Below are 23,816 nucleotides of genomic sequence, written 5' to 3' on the forward strand. Positions count from 1 at the left end.
GCCCATTTTCACAGCTGCATGCGAGTTCAATACATTTTTTTTTTGCTCCCATAGAAAATAATGTGCAATATTCAAGTAAAAATAGGAAATGCTACAATTTTTGCTGCAAGAGAAAAATCGCACATGGAAATACACCCGCAGCGAATAATGGGGCCTATTTCTATTTTTGTGATGGTTTTGTTTGTTTTGCAATGTAAATACATCCTAAAGCCCCGATAAGGAGGGGATAGAGGGTGAAGCAGCCGCCGTCTGCAGATCGCGATAAGGAGGGGATAGAGGGTGAAGCAGCCGCTGTCTGCAGATCGCGATAAGGAGGGGATAGAGGGTGAAGCAGCCGCTGTCTGCAGATCGCGATAAGGAGGGGATAGAAGGTGAAGCACCCGCCGTCTGTAGATCGCGATAAGGAGGGGATAGAGGGTGAAGCAGCCGCTGTCTGCAGATCGCGATAAGGAGGGGATAGAAGGTGAAGCAGCCGCTGTCTGCAGATCGCGATAAGGAGGGGATAGAGGGTGAAGCAGCCACTATCTGCAGATCGCTATAAGGAGGGGATAGAGGGTGAAGCAGCCGCTGTCTGCAGATCGCGATAAGGAGGGGATAGAGGGTGAAGCAGCCGCTGTCTGCAGATCGCGATAAGGAGGGGATAGAGGGTGAAGCAGCCGCTGTCTGCAGATCGCGATAAGGAGGGGATAGAGAGTGAAGCAGCCGCTATCTGCAGATCGCTATAAGGAGGGGATAGAGGGTGAAGCAGCCGCCGTCTGCAGATCGCGATAAGGAGGGGATAGAGGGTGAAGCAGCCGCTGTCTGCAGATCGCGATAAGGAGGGGATAGAAGGTGAAGCAGCCGCTGTCTGCAGATCGCGATAAGGAGGGAATAGAGGGTGAAGCAGCCGCCATCTGCAGATCGCGATAAGGAGGGGATAGAGGGTGAAGCAGCCGCTGTCTGCAGATTGCGATAAGGAGGGGATAGAGGGTGAAGCAGCCGCCATCTGCAGATCACGATAAGGAGGGGATAGAGGGTGAAGCAGCCGCCATCTGTAGATCGCGTCATATGTATATAATTGGGCAGTAAAAGGACTTTAGATGGAGCAGTGAGCGCCACAGTTGATTTTCGGAATTGCGAGCTCTACCTAATCACTTAGACACTCATCTAGAGCGCCCTTCTCTATCCGCTCCGTTAGGACTTTTATGTTGCTCGTTTAGTATTAATGTTCTTTGAGTTCCTTGTTCTTGTGAAATCCACAATGCAGATTAACATACCTCCCTGATCAGTGTAAGAGATTAATCGCTTAGATACTAATCGCCGCAGATTAGCCGCTGCTCACACCATATTGTGTCTACATGTATTATACCGCAACGAATCACGTATCACCCTGGGAAGACTGTACGACTGCTCTTACTATTTATTCTTCAGCTACTGCAGAACCTCTTTCTGAAGAAGAAAGGATTTCATATCTGGTGTATATATACTAAATCAGAACGGTCTGTAGCATCTGGGAAGATACATCCCACCTGCCGAAGAACCTTTTTGTAAAGAGACGATGGGGCTTCACATCTGTGAGCTTGTGATTGACACAAAGCTGCCTTTATCTGGCTGTAGCGTAAAAAAAAGGTTCTGCAGCAGCCTGTGTGTGTCATCTGATATTTCAGCTTATCTGCAGTAGAGTAAGGCTTCCTTCACACGGGCGACACCGCATCGCTGTGAGAAAATCACAGCGATATTGCATCGCTGCACCGTATAATATAGCTGCGATTTTGTAGCACTACAAAGTCGCGTGTGACGCTACAAAATCACGCGACTTTGTAGCATCTGCTACTGTCAAAGTTGCATCGCATGCAAACCGCGTTTCGTGCAATGCAACAGAGAGGAAGGCTCCATAGAGAAACATGGGCTACAAAACCTAGCATGTCGCGGGCATATCGCCGGACTTGCGAGGTTTTTGTGTCGGATTGTCGCATGCTACAAAACATCTCATGTGTGAAGGAACCCATAGGAAAGCCTGGGCTTCACATACATGTGATTTGTAGCATCGCAGCAATGCTACAAAATAGCACGACTTTGTCGCCCGTGTGAAGGAGGCCTAATAGTTGCTGTTCAGTGTCCATCACTTCTGCATAAAATGAAGCTTCTCTTGAGAATGAGAATGAGAATGTAAGGTGTGTTTGTTTGGGCTGGGGGGTGGCTGTCACTGTCACAGACATACATACATCCTGTATATACGGAGACCCTATAGCTTATAAGAAACTGAAAAGTAACTTCAGGGAAAGTTTGTAACATTTCCCCATGTGTGATTGCCACACGGTGCACAATCGGGCAGATAATTGTGGTTTAATTGATAAACTGTCCACTTTGTTCTGGTTCCGAGTCGCCCCACATGACCCGCAGAGTGACGAGCTTATTGTTCGGACCAGAAGTCATAGTCTCCAAGCTATGTATGAGTCTCATAGGTATAATTAGAGACTGTGACTTCCGGAGTGAGTAAGGATAGGCAGTGATTGTTTAATTCTTGGAGTATGCCAGCATCAAGATTGTCCTGGAGAGGATGAAATAATAAGTACATGGATGGGTAGTTGTGTGGATCTGAAAACAGTCAACTTACTGCTGGGCCAGCTGGCGGTTACACAAAATACCCGTTTCTTGTGCTTTCGGGACAGCAGGGCTATAGCAGACCACCGGGTGAAAAACGAATGCCCACCACAAATCAGTTTGACGTCCGGTGACAAAAACATCATTAACGATCCTCTGGTTAATTGAAACAAATTTGTCTTTACCCGACTACACATAAAACTTGGAAAGGTTAAACATATGCAGTGGAAGCCGTCTCCACTGTCATCAAGGGCTTTAACCAATTACTTCATCAAACCAAGTCTGTGTGACGAGAAGAAAAAGGCAGGAATGTTTGACGACCCTCCGATATTAAAGGACGAACGCTGCCAAGGCCGATGGGACTCCAATATGACAGCAGATTACCGCCGCGCATCACAGAATGTCGAAGAAGAGGAAGTTTATGCAGCCGCAGCGCCACCAAAATTAATAAACTTTTCGGATCTCTCTATTTTAACTTCTTCCACTAGAGGCATAAAATTCTAGCAAAAATGCAATACCTCCTATCTCAAAAGCCTGATGCGACGGACAAAATCTGATGACCTATTTGGATTGAGCACCCCAAAAATGAGCTGAAAAACCTTGTGCCGGAAAAATTGTGTTGACCGGTGTAATCTTTCCCTTTTTGTTCGTTCTTCATATTATGCAGGCATAAAAACCGTCGTTGGCTTGTTCCATTTAGATAGACGTTCTCAGTCACTTATATACAGCGAATCTGAACGATTTCGCATTTCAAGGAGCTGTATCTGCCGATATAAATGGGCTGCCTGAGCAAACAAGCGAGCTCTGCCATTGTTTGCTCCTGCATAGGTGTAAATATACCCTAAGTCATTGTAAACCTGCTGGGGGCTAAAACTAAAGCTATCCAGAAAGTCTTTTGTGCCATTAGGCTTACTTGTTTTGATGGGCCTTTTAAACTGGCCAATGATTGGGCAAGAAGCAATAAATTGAGGGAAAAAAAGCTGTGGCCTATGGATTATAAAAAAAAACGTACAAGTACGCAAGGATATTGGCTCGACTTCTCGGTTTATTATATATTCTGGCATGTAAGCCTCGTTTCGAGGCAACCACAGATCTTTCTTAGTAATTGCTTGGGACAATGAGAAAACACTATGTGGAATGAACCATTGTACGTACCATCATCCACCTCCTATACATTCCGTATCTGCCCGCGTGGAAGCCTGGTAGACGAGTGACTGTTTCCTCAGTACTCATGGGGAGGATATGGGGGAAATTTAAAAGGACCCTTAATTACAATGACCCCGGGTTACCAAATCTTCATCATACATTGGTTTTATGGGGCTATCACCATGGTCTGTGGATTCAGTAAGCCAAACCTTCGACTCCTCAACTTTCCCAGACCCCGATTCCTTCATATCGGAGTGATACGTTTACTGTATTAAAATGATAACATCGGGCTTTTCATCACAGTTATGATAAAATAATCCGACTATTTAAATTGAACATAAAATGTATTTTTTGGTATACGATTTCGGAACACAAAACGTTACTAAAATGTAAACATGCAATTCACTTCCCCAAAATCCTGAGGAAGGAAATATGCAACACATTCTGCATCGAAATATATAATTTATTAACTGGAATCGATACATTTTTTCTAACAAAAAAGGGACTCCAACCCCACAGCCCTGGCCATTACAATAGAGAACTACATGCCCTGTACTGCCCTTTACCTGTATGAGAAGGAGTTGCCCCTAGAGAAAGAGAGTCCATCATTCACAATTGGTGATGTCACAGCTCACCTCCTCCCCCTCCCAGCACAGAGCATGCCTACAACACTCTCCTATAGAAGACTGTGTCATCTTCAACTGTTCATTGTGTGTATGGCCAATGAGGCTGCTGTAAAGCAAATCTCTAAATGCTGTTAATCGCAGCTCAGGCAGAATGGCGACCCCCATAGTCATGTACAGACAGTAGAATAAAATATGCTATCAGAAAACTGTATCCCTATCTTCATAATTTGTTTTTAATTAGTAAAAATGGAGGTGATAGGTTCCTTTTAACGTACCCTGCTTTTATTGGATACCAATGTATGGCCGTCATCTGGCCGGTACAAGCTATGGACATAGTCTGCATGGAGAGCGTTCTTAGCGTGCCAACCATACGAAAAACATGATATGAATGTCCCTTCTATATGCAACGTCCTCCATCCGGAGTTCACAGAATCGTGCAGCCTACAGGAACTGTCATCATCTTGCATGTTGACATACCAAAGCTTATTCATACTTTTGGTCTCTTGCACAAGAAAAAATATCTACTTTCTACTTTAGCAGCTCTATGGTTGAGCAATAAACGCCAACATAGATGAGAATTAAAGATACGTGTACCGAATGTTCCCAGGACACAAAAATAGTGTCTCTAGCATCGGGCACTCCCTCAGATAAAATAATCATTCTTGTCGCTAGTTTACATCCTTTTCCCTTCTTTTCGCCATCTAGCCATAATAACACTTTTTTAACCGCTGGGTGAAGGACACATCCCGATAAGGATAAAAAAAAACACTAGACCTGCTGGATTACACCGTGCGGATTATATTATTTTTGGACGCGATAACAAAAATCCTTTGTCTCGCTGTTATCAGTATTTAAGCCCGGGTGTTTTCTGTACTGTAATTCTATAATGTTGCCCTGACATTTTACCTTGGCTCCTCAGAAATATTCCAGATGATCAGCTAGCGGTGGTCCTTCTAAGTGATACGTTGTTGACGCCCCTCTTCACATCTTTATAACAACTCGCCACTCCAGGCCCGGGCTTCTCAACCGGTGGAACTAGTGGGTTGTTCCTACTAATACTTGGAGAGCACTTGGAAATGCCACCGCTGACTGTAATGTCTTCTCGGTCCTCACTTGGATCCTTCTGTGGTCTGTTCTCCATCTCAGAAATGATCGAGGGCAGTCTGGTTTAGGGAGCCTAGGACTCTCTCTAGCAATTCTGGCAGATTTGACAAGAAGAAACGTTGGAAATCATGACTAATCCTGTTGTAAGTCAATAGGGTCTAGCAGGCACCAGAGTTGAATCTAGGAAATTGCACCTGGATATCCGTTCTAAATGGACAACACGAAGCAAGTGTGAGCCGAGTCTGGAGGTGGCCAAATTGTCACTAAATTGGCCAAAATCAATAATCACTTGAAAAATTAATTTGAAAACCAGTCATTCACAATGGATGATGACAGACCAAAGTCTGACGAAGACCCCGTCTGTCCTGTTGGAAAAGTTTAGGCATGATCTGCCGAAGCCTCAGCAACCATTTGCCATATTGGTCAAATCTGTCTAATAGCATAAAACAAGCTGCCATAGTGGCCATATCCCACCGCTGGTCTTCACTTCTTCCAAGGGTACATCCTTATACAGGGTCGTGTAACGTCTGTAACTGTCACATGACCACCAGCAGGGACCAATCACTGGAAGAACGGGAGCGGAGGCGTTCTTCACTACTTTTATGTTATTACACCCATTGTATTAGTGCAAACTATCCAAATGACGATCAGCGGTCTGCATCAGGGCTGGTCATTATCAAAGATCGTATGGCCTAATTTAGTGTATCTCCTGCTGATACAACCTGACTACAGAGGAGACTGGTTTGTAGTCAGAGACCAATAATAAACCGGTGAGTTCTGGACAACAATAGTAAATACAACCAAGTAGGAGGCAAAATAAGTCCTATGAAAAATGTTATATTACTTTTAGGCCATATTTACAGAGATGAGTGTTATATCCGTTCGAGAAACTCTGACCGATACCGCACTCTTAAACCCGCTATTTTTGCTTGCGAGTGGGATACGTTTTGCAAGGAACGCATCGCATTGCCGATCAGGGGATTTTCGTGCACATGAAAATCGCATGTTATTTCTGTAGGAAAAATGAAAATCGTATCAACATGTGAGTGCGTTGCGATTAAATGTCTTAACCCCTTAGTGACTGCCAATACGCCTTTTTACTGACTTCACTGCACTTATCTCTTTTAAGGTGGTAACGTAACTGACTACTGACAGCCAGGCTGCTGCTCTAACCGCTAGATGTGCAAAAACCTCAGATCCTCATAGTGTAACCCCTTACATGCCGCAATCAATAGTAACTGCAGCATTTAAGCAAATGACAGATGAAGGTGGATCCTTCTGTCACTTATTGGCAACCCGCAGTATGAGTGCAAGGTACCAATGGGTTCCCATGTCATCCAGAAGCCTGACAAAGGCCTCCCTGTCTGCCATGTAACTCAGTCTATTAGACCCCGCCTCCAGCAGAGTCTAACGGGCTGCTCTCATAGGTATTTTAGAATGCACCACATAAGTAATGCAGTGTACTATTCTAGCGATTGAACTATAGCATCATCAAGTCCCCCTGAGGGACTAAAAATAAAATGGCATCAAAAAAAGTTCAATAAAGTTGAAAAAAAAAAATAGCCAGTTAAAAAAAACATTCTCCCCACAAACAAAAGTTTAAATGGACAAAACAGCAAAGAGACTTTTTAAAAAGCAGTACATAATCTGTACTACTGCGTTCGTAACGACCCAAACAATGAGAATATTTTGTTACTTATTACGCATGGTGAGCGCCATAAAAGAATCACTTTAAAAACTAATGCCAGAATTGCTATTTTTCTTCGGGTCGCCTCCAGAAAAACGCAATAGAAAGCAATCCAAAAATTACATGTACCAATACCCCCCCCTCAAAAAAAAACCCCAAAAAACAAGACCATCTATCTCTGTTAGACAAATGTTAGACCGCTCCTGGGCGTATTGTCATTGTGGGTCACGCATGCAATTTTCCCGCAAGCGCTGCCAATAGCCCATTGATTTGTATTGGGCCACTCTCACTGTATTAATAGCGTGAAAAACATCGCAGCATGCGCTATCTTGATTCGTATATATAGAGCAGGGGGATTGGCGTCACGCTGCAAGTACGCCTGCCAATGCAACAATGACCATCACTCGGTCCTTAAAGCAAAAAAAATAAAAAATAGTCCCCTTGTCACTAAGGGGTTAAGATGCTCAGTTGGGTTTCTGCCGTTGCAGACTGAGGTTTGTGGTTTGATGATGGCCACTTACAGGCAGATAGATACTAATGGTCACTTCTGATAGGCCTAGTAACAATTTCCTTATTTGCGTGGTTAGAATGAGAGAGTTACACAAGAAATAATCACACGGAGGGATCGGGTTATGGAAGAGACTTTTCTGCACCTCCTCGCCCTTCTTCAGTCCGGTGTCTCACCGCTCATCGTCTTATGTAAACTGCCTGGAAGAAATGAGATGAGTTAGTGTAATCAGCCTAAAGTAATCTTCAGACGATGACAGCTTTATAGATGGAAAGAAAGCAATCCGAGACCGGGATCCGGGAGATTAGAGGAAGGAGACAAGAATATGGATAGTATTAAAGCTTCCTCTGCTTCTACCTTCTATACGGGAGATACTCCGAATTTTTATATATTGATAGGAAGGATGGAAACGCATCCTCGTCATGATGGTCAGGCCGTTGGCCGTCACGTACTGAAGGCTGATGAGGAGCTCTCTGAATGTCAGTGCATGATGGCCCGTTCTCCGCAGATATTAGTGTACCGTTACACTGACACCGGGTTTTCGGAAGTCATGGCCATATTCATCAGGACTAACGCTATTGCAGTCCTATTGAGGAAGAGGAAGGCAAGTAAATGAGTGATGGAGTGATCCCCCACAGTGCCACCTACTGGAAGGTTGCTTCCCGATGAGGCAATAGCCAATTCTTTAACAGGCATTTGCAACATGACTTGAGATGTAAGCCAAACTAGAGCACTTACGGACAGCCGTTTTGGGGTTCTTGCCCCTCGTCAGCTACTTATCGCTGCACAGTAGGGCTCTGGTTGGCTGGGTGAGAGACGATCAATGTGAGTCTCTTATTTTATAAGACATAGTAAAACATGGAAAAAAAAAAAAAAACTATATAAAATGGGTATCGCTGTAATCCTAATGACCCGCAGAATAAAGTGAACATGTCCTTTGTGCCACACTGTGAATGTCTTAAAAAGAAAACCCCAAAACAGTGCCACAATCTTTTAAGTTATACAATACATTTTATGGTGGCATTGAAAAATACAACTCGTCCCCCCAAAAAAGCCCTTAACAGAAAGAAAAAAAAATATATGGGTTTTGAAAGGCAGAAATAATTTAAAAAGAAAAACAACCAATAAATATCATCTCTATGAGGGGTTAATGCGATGCATAAACCTACAGGTAGAGACCTGTCCCTCTGTATGTTCTGACCTCTCATGACATCACAGATTAGACTAATCTGGGTTTCCAGGGTTGCCGGCGAGGTCTGTTCTTTATTAATTTGAGGAAACCAAGCCAAAAACCATTAACATATTAGAGATGAAAGCGAACGGAGAATGATATGTAGACGGTCAAATTACCGCTTGGCCTCGGAAAACAGGACAGTTGGATGCTCGTCCTTCATGTGCCTCTCATACAGATGCTCGTCCTTCATGTGCCTCTCATACAGATGCTCGTCCTTCATGGGCCTCTCATACGGCCGCAGTCATCAAGGCTTACATCTTGTATGAAAAGTTTATAAAACTATAAAGATAAAAACAGAAAACACAGCACCTCTTATCTGGACTTTCCCACTTTTCCTCGGGTGAATTGGGGTCTGCACCCGTGTTCTTGGGCGGCGTGACGGATTAAAAATCGGACTCTCCCAGGCCTTTATTACTCTTATCTCAATTCATTAGCTATTATACATGGATCCGTTTCACTTGGGACAAAGATTGTGATTGTATAAAACCAAATGGTGAGGCATTTTCTATTTTTCTGATCTGTTTTTTATTTTCTGATTGTTCCTTTTATTACTCGGTGGTCTGTACATGACTATGGAGGCGGCCATCTTGCCTGAGCTGTGCAGCATTTAGAGAAATGCTTTACAGCAGAACTCATGGACCATAAGCTCAAAGAACAGGAGAGAACAAGAAAGTCTTCCTTGGGAGATTGTTGTGGGCATGCTCTGTAACTTCTGTAGAATAGAGAGGTTAGTTAGTTATCACGCTTGGACGACGAGGGTCCGTAGCGCCAATCAAGAATGACCACAACCAAGAGCATTGTTCCATTCGGTGCTGATGTCAGAGGAGGTACCGTTGCCTATCTGTTGCACCCACGAGTGCCGCGGACAACCAGGGGGCCTCCGCCATCCGGCAGGGGGTCGTCTTTCGATTTTCCTAGCACTTACAGAGGTCAGTTGTGATAATTACCCATAGGCTTCTATGGGAGAGTCTTGTGGGCATACTCTGTGACCAGTGCATAGAGGGGTGAGGTGAGCTGTGACCACCAACTATAGCCTTCTATAGGATAGTGTTGTTGGCATGCTCTGTGGCCTATGCAGGGAGGATGAGGAGGTGAGCTGTCACAATCACCTGAAGACTTCTATAGGAGAGTCCTGTGGGCATGCTCTGCAGGGAGGGGAATGCCATAGCATCTACATAAGGTTAAGGTCAGAACTCTGGCTTTGTCATTCCTAAACACAAATCTTCTTTTTCACTATTCTTTAGTTGATTTCCCTATGTGCTTTGAGTCATCGTCTTGTTGCATCACCCAACATCTCTTCATCTTGAGGTCATGGATGGCCGCCCTTACATCCTCTTGTAAGATGTTCCACCTTAGAATTAATTGTACTCACAATTATCACAAGGCATTCAGGCCCTGAGGGGCAAAGCAGCCCCAAACTAAGATGCCCTCTCAACATAGCCCCAAATTATGCAGCCCATTCTACCAGGCTTCACAGTTGGAGGAAGTTTTGGTGTGGGTGTGTAGTGTTGTTCTTCCTCCCCACAGAGTTGTACATTTCTCCTAAAAAGTTCAGTTTTTGTCTCATCCATCCAAAGAACATTTGGTAGAAGCATCCAGTTGGTCTCCGTAAACTTGGGACGGGCTGCAGTGTTATTTTTGGCCATGACTTCCTTCGTGGTGTCCTTCCTTCATCACCATTCTTGGTCAGTGTTTCTCTAATAGTGAACACATGAACAGAGGTTTCTGAAGTCTGTAGGGTTTTCTGTAGGTCTTTTTCTATTCCCCTTGGGGTTCCTTCTAACCTATTTCAGGATTGCCCGTTGTTCTCTTAGGGTAATAGAACGGGATGCTCCTGGGAGTGGTAGAACACCCCTGAATGTTCTCTATCCGTAGATAAGAACCGTGGACTGATGTACATCGGAGTCTTCAGCTTTTTTGGCCTTCTCCAGCTTCATGCGTCTCTAGAACACGTCTTCTGAGGTTTATGAAATGATGTTTTTGTGTAGAAAGGTTCCACTGATCAGTATGTAACTAAAGTTCCCACTTGACATACGACTGACTTGCATACAATAACTGTGAAGCTGTTGCACGGATCATGAGATGAAGTCATAAACCGCTGACCTGTGTTGTGCTGGGACATGTACACCGTAATAACAGTTCACCCCATGTCATGGTGGAGGAGCCATGACATGGGGTCAAACCTTGTTTTACTATCGACATTATCGACCGAGTTCAAAGAACTTGATTGATTCTTGTGGTTAATAATTTCCATTTTGGTGATTCTAGGACTGAGATCAGATGTAGCGAAGGACTTCTTCACATGGCAATGTTTGTTCAATAGTTTGCATCAGTAGTTATAAGCCCAACCAGGAGCAGGTGCAAACTTTTACTTTTTTTTTTCTTTCTGTAGGTTTCAGTCCTGTTTTTGACTAGTCGATACTGATGCAAAATACTGACCCAAATACTGTTGTGTGGATGAGGCCTTCCAGTATGTCCAGGATTTGGACATTTTACGAATATACAGCATTTTGGTGCTCAGCACTTTTCACACGCATTCCTTCTCAGCTGTTTGCTGCCACCACTAGGGGGCATATTTGTATACAGGTATACATCTGGACAGGAGCCACATACAGGTCCGTCTTGTACACACATTGCAGTCACTTTCACGGAATTGATCCGTTTATGGCGTTTAGTGATAATTATGGTTGAGCCGTGGCGATCATGTCAATCGATCCCCATATACAGCTGTCCTGACTGTAGCAATTGTGTGTAATATGAAATATTGAATTGCCATGTGTGGATGGATGTTGTAAAATCATTGACTATTGTTACAAAAATCGGACTGCTAGTTGGATCTTCACAGAATTGCAGACGTGACTCGGACCCGCTGTCCTCTGCATAGGAGTAATGTTATATAAAGTGATGCTTTTCTGCAAGGGGCACATTTCTTAATTTTTCTTTTTGTGTTTTAACAGAAAGATATTTCGACGTGGCTCTGAAGAAGCTTCCAAAGTGCGACCTGCCGGACGAGATCAGGAAGTGAGTGTTACATATTACATGGAGATGGTCCTTGTTTGTTTGCTTTTTTTAAAGCCTTTACTAAAGGTATGTTCACACTGGGCGACAATACTGCAGCATTTGCATATCGAAAACGGAGTACAAATTTGCACCATAGGTGGAGATTTTGAGACTCAGCTGATTTTCGTGCAATCTTTCACCTTGTACCTGGCGGCCACTAGTAAGAGCAGCGCCACAGGCCAGGTGAAGGTGGAAGTGGCATCACCTGAGCAGCTGTGCTGCACTCACTAGAAGCCGCCGGGGTATCATGTGAAAGGCTGTGCTGATTTGGGAGTGCAAAGAATTGGGAGGTGAGGAGGGGGTGGGGGCGCTGTGTTTGACAAAATCGGCTGTGAGTACACAAAATCTGTACAAATTGTTTGGATGTTGATTCCGTTTTGGATGTGAAAATTCTGCAGCATCTCCGTCCCATATGTACATACAGTAAGACTACACAGAGCAGAACTGCTGCGGACTTTACATACCACATCTGCAGAAAATCCCGCAACCAAAACTGCAGCAAAATCCACATCATTGGTATGAATTTTGACACTGATTTTACTGCGGATCTGCATCAGAATTCACCCCTTAGCTGATGGGGTGAAATCTGCAATGGAGCTGTATCACAAACTAAATCAAAATCCGCACCGTATTGGCACAGTTTTTTGGGGCAGATTCACACCAAAGCCTGCAACGTGTGAACATATACTAAGGCCTCCCTTACACAGGGAGTTTTGTACAGCGTTTAGCGCTGCCTTTTCAGCCCAGCGCTAAACGCTGTACAACACTCCCATTCATTTCATTGGGGCTGCTCACACAGGGCTGAAAATGCAGCGCCTTCCAACTCTGCGCTTTGACAGCGATGCAAGTTCTATTTTGGGGCGTTTTCAGCCCTGCGTCGCCCATTAAAATGAATGGGCAGCGGTTTTAGCACTGCTGAAAATGCGGCAACACTTGGTGCCGCGTTTTTGGCAGCGTTAACCGCTCGCCAATTTTCGGGGTGAGGGCTTGCAATAGAAGCCCTACCCCGAAAATGAGTCCCAGCTAGGTAGAGAAAAAAAAAAGCAATACTCACCTAGCCGCTGCAGTCCGGGTCGCGGCCGCTGGTCTCTGCCGCTGATCCAGGCTTCCTCTGCACTCACAAGTCTATTGCCGTAGGCCAGATTTGAGAACCCCGCCTCCAGCAATAGAGTGCTGTGATTGGTTATCGGCACGCTCGATGTCCAATCACAGCCCTTCATTGACTGTCTCAGCCAATCAGCGCCGGCAAGCTCTGATTGGCCGAGACAGTCAATGAAGGGCTGTGATTGGGCATCAAGCAAGCGCCGACAACCAATCACAGCCCTTTATTGACTGTCTCGGCCAATCAGAGCTTGCCGGCGCTGATTGGCTGAGACAGTCAATGAAGGGCTGTGATTGGACATCGAGCGTGCCGATAACCAATCACAGCACTCTATTGCTGGAGGCGGGGTTCTCAAATCTGGCCTACGGCAATAGACTTGTGAGTGCAGAGGAAGCCCGGATCAGCGGTAGAGACCAGCAGCCGCGACCCGGACTGCAGCGGCTAGGTGAGTATTGCTTTTTTTTTTCTTTTCAGCATCCTTGGCTGCGTTTTCAGCCGAGCTGAAAATGCAGCCAAAACGCTGGTATAAAGTATGCCAGCGCTGCTGAAACGGGGCGGAATCTGCAGTAAACGCAGCGTTGAAAAACTCGGAGTTTCTGCAAACGCCCTGTGTGAGGGAGGCCTAAGGATCCGTTCACATCTGTCATGGTTATGAGTGGGAACCACAATGCGGGATCCATTGCAGAACAATCACAACATGTGCATTGACTTGTAAATGGGGTCTGTCGCCTCCCTCCTAGGTGCCCCCGTCGCCTCTTCCGTCATATATGATGAAAGGGCTGAGCGGATGTGAACATAGTCTAACACATGATCTGTGATTTTTAGACATCCAAATGTGTGTTTCTTACATAATTTGGCCTACGTTTCTACAGTGTGACCATTGGGAAGGCAATACACATAGTGGGCAGCTCTACCCAACCATGGTGAAGAGAAGTGCCGCTCTCTCACAAGGCGCCATGGCAAACCTCAGATGAGATCTGCAACAACTGAGGAAACTGCTTTATTTCAATCCCATTTTTGACAAAGAAATCAGGGAAAAAATGCAAATTTAGGCATGTAAAATATCTGTATATAGAGTATTACATGCACACTCCATACCTGTGATGTGTGGCCCTCTGTTGGAACCAGGGGCCACATTAGAAGCCGTAATGATGTCAAGTTAATCCTCCATCATTTCTTTTCTCACTACTCGGTGTGTAGTACGGCTTGTGTCGTGCGAATACACTTCAACAGGAAGGAGGGTAACATTTTGTGGGGCCCAATGTGGTTGTCGCTTTCCTTCCCCCCACACAGAAGTGAGGGCTGAAGTAGTTTGCTTAGTTTCGGCAGGCCAGGACCCGCTGCAGGCCCATGGTCATGATCAGCGGACCATTCTACTACAGTGTACTATTTTGACTTCCTGCGCTCCTTGAGTATTTAAGATGCTATTAAGGAAAAGTGAAAGAAAGTGACAAAAGACTTGTGAGGAGGTGGGGGGGGGGGGGGGGGGGGTCTCGGCCTCCTGTCTTGTTATCTAACAGTCCTGTATCTTTTCTCCTCTCCAGCATTTCCTGTAAGAAATGTGTTGTTGTCGGCAATGGCGGCGTACTTCGGAACAGCACGCTGGGCAAGAAAATCGATAGCTATGATGTGATAATAAGGTACAGCCAGTCTTCTGTGATATTTTTGCATTTGTACATTAAGGGGTGAATGGGCAGAAGATGGGGGGCTGTGTGACAATCCGTCACTGGGACATTCACATTGCAGGACTATGGATAGGATATTTCGGTTTTGTTTCTCTACCAGTAGTGGTCCTGAAATGGAACTAAGTTGACGTGTTGGAGGGTTGGAATTTGCTATACTTTGTCATAGGCTTCAAGGGGTTTTCCCATTACAAGTATTCCTTATCCACAGGATAGGGAATATATGTCTGGTCAGCACTCCCAAGACTTGCACTTAAATGCCCCATGTGAATAGAAAAAGAGGCACTCTTGTGTGTTCTCCGCTCCATTCACTTCTGTGGGGCAGAGGGCGATTGCTGAATGCATCGATCACTGCCTGTCACACAGAAGTGAATGGAGTGCACAGCATGGGAGCCGCCAAGGAGCACGTGCTACAGGTTTAGATACCGGGTAGATGATAACTAATATACTCACTCTTCAAGGCTGCAGCTCTATTCACACTATGTATATAGGGGAAGCTCCCTGATATATCACTGAATGCATGATCCAGAAGAAAGCTATGAATGTGTTATGGCATATTCATGGCTGCGCTGGAGTCTCCATTCAGAGCCTGCAGTACAGATCCAGCGTAAAACCCCAGACCAAGTAGTACATGCAGCATGCTGCGCTTTCTCCTATTGGGAAATGCCATAGAGCTGAAGGGAAACCAGACAGACCCCACTGTAGTCAATGGGATCTGCATGGGGCTGTTCAGGTCCGGCATGTGTGGGTTCTGGTTCTTCCATTTTTCCTCTTGTTCGGCTTCTATGACAGACGAACAATGTAAAAGGTAGCACCGGTGTGACGTTGTGATGGGACAGCGCCTGGAATGTGTCGCTGACATAAAGTCATAAAGCTAGCAGTGGCGGAAAAAAATACTAATCTTGTTTCTTTTTCCTCCCCTCCCGTTCTAAGGATGAATGATGGCCCGGTCTTGGGGTACGAAGATGATGTTGGACAGAAGACGACTTTCCGCCTCTGTTACCCAGAATCCATCTTTGCAGACAGTTTGCACTATGACCCGAATACCACCGTGGTGCTGATGATGTTTAAGCCTCATGATGTCAAATGGTTGTCAGAACTACTACTACACAGAACTGTGGTAGGTGCAGAATGGCCTCCGGGGTACATGAAGATCACTTATTAATTGGTCCTATGTAGATACTGGTTTGATGTCTCCTTATAAGCAGATTTACATATAAACACATATGCAAAATTTGGGCGCAGCGAATTCACCAAAATGGATATGCAAACGTTTAATACCTGTGTACCAAGTGTACGTTGGCCTTTTTGATGACCTGGTCCGTAAAAGTCTATTAGCAAGCTGTTGTATATGTTGCTCTAGGATGGTGGAACTCCCTTTATGAGCCCTTTACTAAATCCTATTTATATATGGTTTATTTAGATTTATAAATCCTACATCTCTCTCCTGTTTGATCCGATTTCTGCTATGAGGAAGGAAAAACCACAAACACGAGGTTATTTAAAGTGACCCTCCGGGCCTAGAGAAACAAAGATGGCCGCACCACTTCTCTGACTATTTGATGTATGCTGTGTAATGGTATGCATCATTAGTCTTAGGCCTTCATCACACAGGCGGTTTTTTCAGCATTAAACGCTGTACAACGTAAACACCCTAGCTACACTACGTAAAAAAAATAAAGCACTACTCACGTAGCAGGCGCCATTCATTCAATGGCTGTGATTGGTTCCTCGAGCGCTGGCTCTGGTTCTTGAGTGCTGGCTCAGCCAATCAGAGCAATCTCTTGCTGGAGGCGGGGTTTTCAATCACCGTTACCAGCAAGAGAAGTTCTGTCGGCGCTGACGACTGCATGGAAGCCTGCAGGAACGCTGAAGTTGTTCGGCCATATTTCTTTCTCCAGTATCGGAGGGTCGCCTTAAAGGGAATCTGTTGTCACATAAAAACTGTTATGGGTCTGAAAGGTAAGTGAACGGGGGCCTGGGAAGATGTATTTCATACTCGCCAGGGTTGCCCCATTCTCGCACTGTGTCCCAGCAAAGTTGGCATGACTTTTTTCAGATTTTGTGCGCACATTAACCTGTAGAGATCAATGAGAGATTGTGTGCACACAGCCTTGTCAAGAGAGTCATGGTGTGCACAGATGTAGCACAGGAATGGGGCACCCAGGGAGTATGGAACACGGATCCCCCCCGGACTCCCCGTTCCCTCACTTTTTGAGCCCTGTAATAGTGGTTTATGGGGTTCAAAGGTGATGACAGGTTTGTTTTTTTTTAAAGAAGTTGTTGCAAGATGACATCCTCCATTCATATACCCAATTGGGGAATATGAATGTCATAGAGTGGGAACTCCCATAGTATGTCCCAGAACACAGATACGGTCAGTAAGAGGGACTCCTGTTCTGATGGACCTTCTGCTGTCTTGTTATTACAGGGCGGCCATTCATGTGAACAGACGTTCTGTAATACAACAGCCGCTGGGAAATGTCAGGTTTGACACGGCTTCCACCCCCAGCAAAATCGTTTTTTTTCCCTTGGGGGTACGGAAAGCAAGACTTGCCCCAAGCGTCCTATTCCCAAAGCGGTTTGCATCTTGGCACATCCCCTCTAGCGCCAATCTTAGGCGATGCATCATCTGCATTGTTAATGACATTTTACTGTTCTGTCATAGGTTCAGATGCTGGGGTAGATCCTTCACACGGCACACCAGCTGTGCCCAAAGGGGGCCACATTCACTGTATAATGGGGTCCCTCACGTTTGGTCATGGTGTTGGTCATTTAATCGGGAAAATAGCGCTATTTTTTCTAGTAATATAATGATATGTGTGATGGAGGCTCCACAGCAGATGTGAACAGAACCTTCAGGGCGTTTGGAATATTGACCCGACTTGCTGTATGTTTTTCCTCTGTGTAAACTCACATGGGAATTATCATATAGCGCAGACAGGAGAGAAGAAGTCTCTGCATATCCTGCGGCTTCTGTGAGGACTGAAAAGCATCTTTAGGGGGAGTCACGCGTGGCGGATTCTGGTGCGGATATACAACGTATCACACCCTTTCAGTTGAAGGGGTAATGTCTGCTGCGCATCCACTGCTAAATCTGCCCCAAATTTGTTCTCATGCACCCTTAGGCCACTTTCACACAATCGTGAAAAGCGCCTGCGAGATTTGTCAGTTGCGAATCGCACATATCTCGCACCAATATCAACCCCATTAAAGGGATTGTCCCGCGATAGCAAATGGGGTTAAGCATTTCTGTATGACCATATTAATGCACTTTGTAATATAGATCGTGCATTAAATATTGGCATACAGAAGTTATACACTTACCCCCTCCGGTGCTGGCGTCCCCGTCTCCATGGCGCCGACCAAAGCCGCCTTCTGCCTGGATTAGACGCGCTTGCGCTGAAGGAGCCGCTCCGGCGTGCTCGCGCCGCACAGTGCTTCTGCGCATGCGCAGAAGACCTCTGCGGCGCGAGCACGCCGGAGCCGGACAGCAGAGGGCAGACTGCGCAAGCGCGTCTTATCCAGGCAGAAGGCGGCTTTGGTCGGCGCCATGGAGACGGGGACGCCAGCACCGGAGGAGGTAAGTTTATAACTTCTGTATGGCCAATATTTAATGCACAATGTACATTACAAAGTGCATTAATATGGTCATACAGAAGTGCTGAACCCCACTTGCTATCGCGGGACAACCCCTTTCGAGATAAAAATCAAGGCATGTATAGCTTTTCGCGTTGCCCGGAACACATCACCCATTGATTTCAATAAAACCTTTAATGCATCACCTGTCTCTCGCATGCCCTGCGATGTGCATGGCCAACACTGCCAATCTTTTATCGCAAATGAAACTCGTGCAAGCGGAGCGGAATTTCACAGATGTGAGGCGTTGTTACCTTAAAAACGCCTCACATCCGCGGGTAAATCGCATGTTCAAGAGCGCGATATTGATGTAGGCAGCTTTACGCCGCCTGCACACGACCGGGTCGGATTCTGCATACGGGATCCGACCCAGTGCCCAGTGGGTGACCCCGCATACCTGTCTGGATTTTTGATATTCTGTACTGCGGATGTGCCGGCCGTCGCACAAACGCAGTACAGATTATGCCGCGCCGTCGCTAAGAGATGACGTGCATCCTGCGGCCTTTCCGCAATGATGATTGCGGAAGGGCCGCGGGTCGGACAGCTTCCATTGACTTCAGTGGAAGCTCCTCCCCTCCCCTTCCCAGAGAGAGGAAAATCGCAGTTGATTTCCACTAGTGGGCAGGAAAACCAGCTTTTCCATATTGCAGATTTTGGGTATTTGCCGTGGAATCCGGAGGCAAATGCCCACTTCGGATTCCGCATTGCAAATCCGGCCGTGTGCAGGCAGCCTTAGGATGATTTCACACAGGAGCGATACTTGTTCAGTGACTAGACGTGCAGCGCACTGAGAAATTTCTTCTAGTCGCCCGTCTCCATTCACTGCAAGCAGGCAGTCGTTCAGAAATGCAGATGGACACATCAGAAACGCTCCTGCAATGGCCATCAGAGAATCGGGTCAGATGAGTGTATTATATATAGAAGAGGGCTGCTAATAATGCGGTGGGTCAGAGGAGTGTATTATATATGGAAGAGAGCTGCTAATAATGCAGTGGGTCAGAGGAGTGCATTATATATGGGAGAGAGCTGCTAATAATGCGGTGGGTCAGAGAAGTGTATTATATATGGGAGAGAGCTGCTAATAATGCAGTGGGTTAGAGGAGTGCATTATATATGGGAGAGAGCTGCTAATAATGCAGTGGGTTAGAGGAGTGCATTATATATGGGAGAGCGCTGCTAATAATGCAGTGGGTCAGAGGAGTGCATTATATATGGAAGAGAGCTGCTAATAATGCAGTGGGTCAGAGGAGTGCATTATATATGGAAGAGAGCTGCTAATAATGCGGTGGGTCAGAGAAGTGTATTATATATGGGAGAGAGCTGCTAATAATGCAGTGGGTTAGAGGAGTGCATTATATATGGGAGAGCGCTGCTAATAATGCAGTGGGTCAGAGGAGTGCATTATATATGGGAGAGAGCTGCTAATAATGCAGTGGGTTAGAGGAGTGCATTATATATGGAAGAGAGCTGCTAATGCAGTGGGTCAGAGGAGTGCATTATATATGGAAGAGAGCTGCTAATAATGCAGTAGGTCAGAGGAGTGCATTATATATGGGAGAGAGCTGCTAATAATGCAATGGGTCAGAGGAGTGCATTATATATGGAAGAGAGCTGCTAATAATGCAGTGGGTTAGAGGAGTGCATTATATATGGGAGAGAGCTGCTAATAATGCAATGGGTCAGAGGAGTGCATTATATATGGGAGAGAGCTGCTAATAATGCAGTAGGTCAGAGGAGTGCATTATATATGGGAGAGAGCTGCTAATAATGCAATGGGTCAGAGGAGTGCATTATATATGGAAGAGAGCTGCTAATAATGCAGTGGGTTAGAGGAGTGCATTATATATGGGAGAGAGCTGCTAATAATGCAATGGGTCAGAGGAGTGCATTATGGAAGAGAGCTGCTAATAATGCAGTGGGTTAGAGGAGTGCATTATATATGGGAGAGAGCTGCTAATAATGCAATGGGTCAGAGGAGTGCATTATATATGGAAGAGAGCTGCTAATAATGCAGTGGGTTAGAGGAGTGCATTATATATGGAAGAGAGCTGCTAATGCAGTGGGTCAGAGGAGTGCATTATATATGGAAGAGAGCTGCTAATAATGCAGTGGGTCAGAGGAGTGCATTATATATGGAAGAGAGCTGCTAATAATGCAGTAGGTCAGAGGAGTGCATTATATATGGGAGAGAGCTGCTAATAATGCAATGGGTCAGAGGAGTGCATTATATATGGAAGAGAGCTGCTAATAATGCAGTGGGTTAGAGGAGTGCATTATATATGGGAGAGAGCTGCTAATAATGCAATGGGTCAGAGGAGTGCATTATATATGGAAGAGAGCTGCTAATAATGCAGTGGGTTAGAGGAGTGCATTATATATGGAAGAGAGCTGCTAATGCAGTGGGTCAGAGGAGTGCATTATATATGGAAGAGAGCTGCTAATAATGCAGTAGGTCAGAGGAGTGCATTATATATGGGAGAGAGCTGCTAATAATGCAATGGGTCAGAGGAGTGCATTATATATGGAAGAGAGCTGCTAATAATGCAGTGGGTTAGAGGAGTGCATTATATATGGGAGAGAGCTGCTAATAATGCAATGGGTCAGAGGAGTGCATTATATATGGAAGAGAGCTGCTAATAATGCAGTGGGTTAGAGGAGTGCGTTATATATGGGAGAGAGCTGCTAATAATGCAATGGGTCAGAGGAGTGCATTATATATGGAAGAGAGCTGCTAATAATGCAGTGGGTTAGAGGAGTGCATTATATATGGGAGAGAGCTGCTAATAATGCAATGGGTCAGAGGAGTGCATTATATATGGAAGAGAGCTGCTAATAATGCAGTGGGTTAGAGGAGTGCATTATATATGGAAGAGAGCTGCTAATGCAGTGGGTCAGAGGAGTGCATTATATATGGAAGAGAGCTGCTAATAATGCAGTAGGTCAGAGGAGTGCATTATATATGGGAGAGAGCTGCTAATAATGCAATGGGTCAGAGGAGTGCATTATATATGGAAGAGAGCAGCTAATAATGCAGTGGGTTAGAGGAGTGCATTATATATGGGAGAGAGCTGCTAATAATGCAATGGGTCAGAGGAGTGCATTATATATGGAAGAGAGCTGCTAATAATGCAGTGGGTTAGAGGAGTGCATTATATATGGGAGAGAGCTGCTAATAATGCAATGGGTCAGAGGAGTGCATTATATATGGAAGAGAGCTGCTAATAATGCAGTGGGTTAGAGGAGTGCATTATATATGGGAGAGAGCTGCTAATAATGCAGTGGGTTAGAGGAGTGTATTATATATGGGAGAGAGCTGCTAATAATGCAATGGGTCAGAGGAGTGCATTATATATGGGAGAGAGCTGCTAATAATGCAGTGGGTCAGAGGAGTGCATTATATATGGGAGAGAGCTGCTAATAATGCAGTGGGACAGAGGAGTGCATTATATATGGGAGAGAGCTGCTAATAATGCAGTGGGTCAGAGGAGTGTATTATATATGGGAGAGAGCTGCTAATAATGCAGTGGGTCAGAGGAGTGCATTATATATGGAGGAGAGCTGCTAATAATGCAGTGGGTCAGAGGAGTGCATTATATATGGAGGAGAGCTGCTAATAATGCAGTGGGTCAGAGGAGTGCATTATATATGGAGGAGAGCTGCTAATAATGCAGTGGGTCAGAGGAGTGCATTATATATGGAGGAGAGCTGCTAATAATGCAGTGGGTCAGAGGAGTGCATTATATATGGGAGAGAGCTGCTAATAATGCAGTGGGTCAGAGGAGTGCATTATATATGGAGGAGAGCTGCTAATAATGCAGTGGGTCAGAGGAGTGCATTATATATGGGAGAGAGCTGCTAATAATGCAGTGGGTCAGAGGAGTGCATTATATATGGGAGAGAGCTGCTAATAATGCAGTGGGTCAGAGGAGTGCATTATATATGGGAGAGAGCTGCTAATAATGCAGTGGGTTAGAGGAGTGCATTATATATGGAAGAGAGCTGCTAATAATGCAGTGGGTCAGAGGAGTGTATTATATATGGGAGAGAGCTGCTAATAATGCAATGGGTCAGAGGAGTGCCTTATATATGGGAGAGAGCTGCTAATAATGCAGTGGGTCAGAGGAGTGTATTATATATGGGAGAGAGCTGCTAATAATGCGGTGGGTCAGAGGAGTGCATTATATATGGAAGGAAGCTGCTAATAATGCAATGGGTCAGAGGAGTGCGTTATATATGGGAGAGAGCTGCTAATAATGCAGTGGGTTAGAGGAGTGCATTATATATGGAAGAGAGCTGCTAATAATGCAGTGGGTCAGAGGAGTGTATTATATATGGGAGAGAGCTGCTAATAATGCGGTGGGTCAGAGGAGTGTATTATATATGGAAGAGAGCTGCTAATAATGCAATGGGTCAGAGGAGTGCATTATATATGGGAGAGAGCTGCTAATAATGCAGTAGGTCAGAGGAGTGCATTATATATGGGAGAGAGCTGCTAATAATGCGGTGGGTCAGAGGAGTGTATTATATATGGAAGAGAGCTGCTAATAATGCAATGGGTCAGAGGAGTGCATTATATATGGGAGAGAGCTGCTAATAATGCAGTGCGTTAGAGGAGTGCATTATATATGGAAGAGAGCTGCTAATAATGCAGTGGGTCAGAGGAGTGCATTATATATGGGAGAGAGCTGCTAATAATGCAATGGGTCAGAGGAGTGCATTATATATGGAAGAGAGCTGCTAATAATGCAGTGGGTTAGAGGAGTGCATTATATATGGGAGAGAGCTGCTAATAATGCAGTGGGTCAGAGGAGTGTATTATATATGGAAGAGAGCTGCTAATAATGCGGTGGGTCAGAGGATCCAGACTTGCTCTCATTTCAAATGTAACATGTAAATCGACTTTGACTCCGGGCGCTTGCTTTTTGTTTTTTGTTTGTAGTTCTTGACTCGATCAAACTTTTTGTTTACAGATAAAAGTTCACTTTTATTTGTCCTGTGTGCGTGAGGTCCTGCATTTAAGGACAATCCGTCACCATGTTTTTGCTGACCGTCGGTGTGTGAGGGCAGCCTAAACTAGTGACCCCTGATTCCTGCACAGGTCACTTACTTTGTTTCCTGCAGTATCCTGGTGCTGATAGTTCAATCAATCATGTTCTCTGCAGTCCTTGATATCTGTGAGCTGCCTGCTCCTCCCACAGCTGATTGACAGCCTTCTCTCAAAATACACTAGCGGATGAAAGCTGTCAATCATCTGTGAAGGAGTCGGAAGCTCCTATATCAGGATTTGGCGGTGGTGTGCACCCAGTATACTCATGTATGTCAGACATGAGCGCGGTGACTACAGCACTCCTTCATGCATCTCTCTGACTTTATTTACATGTCCCTGAAGAATAAGCAGGATGTCTAATAATATTTGCTGTCAGACATCCTGCTGATGATGTTGCA

General features: G+C 45.2%; 1 protein-coding gene across 6 annotated transcripts in view; it reads left to right on the forward strand.

The window, feature by feature from the left end:
* ST3GAL6 (ST3 beta-galactoside alpha-2,3-sialyltransferase 6) overlaps positions 1–23,816 on the forward strand; it is a 139,850-nt gene that overhangs the window by 106,500 nt on the left and 9,534 nt on the right. For all 6 annotated transcript variants that reach the window (XM_066599166.1, XM_066599165.1, XM_066599162.1 and 3 more), the window contains 3 exons: positions 11,846–11,909; positions 14,595–14,690; positions 15,666–15,852. In XM_066599166.1, coding sequence (XP_066455263.1) covers positions 11,846–11,909; positions 14,595–14,690; positions 15,666–15,852 — 347 coding nt within the window. The remainder of the gene's footprint in view (positions 1–11,845; positions 11,910–14,594; positions 14,691–15,665; positions 15,853–23,816) is intronic.

Source organism: Eleutherodactylus coqui, chromosome 4 (assembly GCF_035609145.1).
Source record: "Eleutherodactylus coqui strain aEleCoq1 chromosome 4, aEleCoq1.hap1, whole genome shotgun sequence".
NCBI classification, from domain to species: domain Eukaryota; kingdom Metazoa; phylum Chordata; class Amphibia; order Anura; family Eleutherodactylidae; genus Eleutherodactylus; species Eleutherodactylus coqui.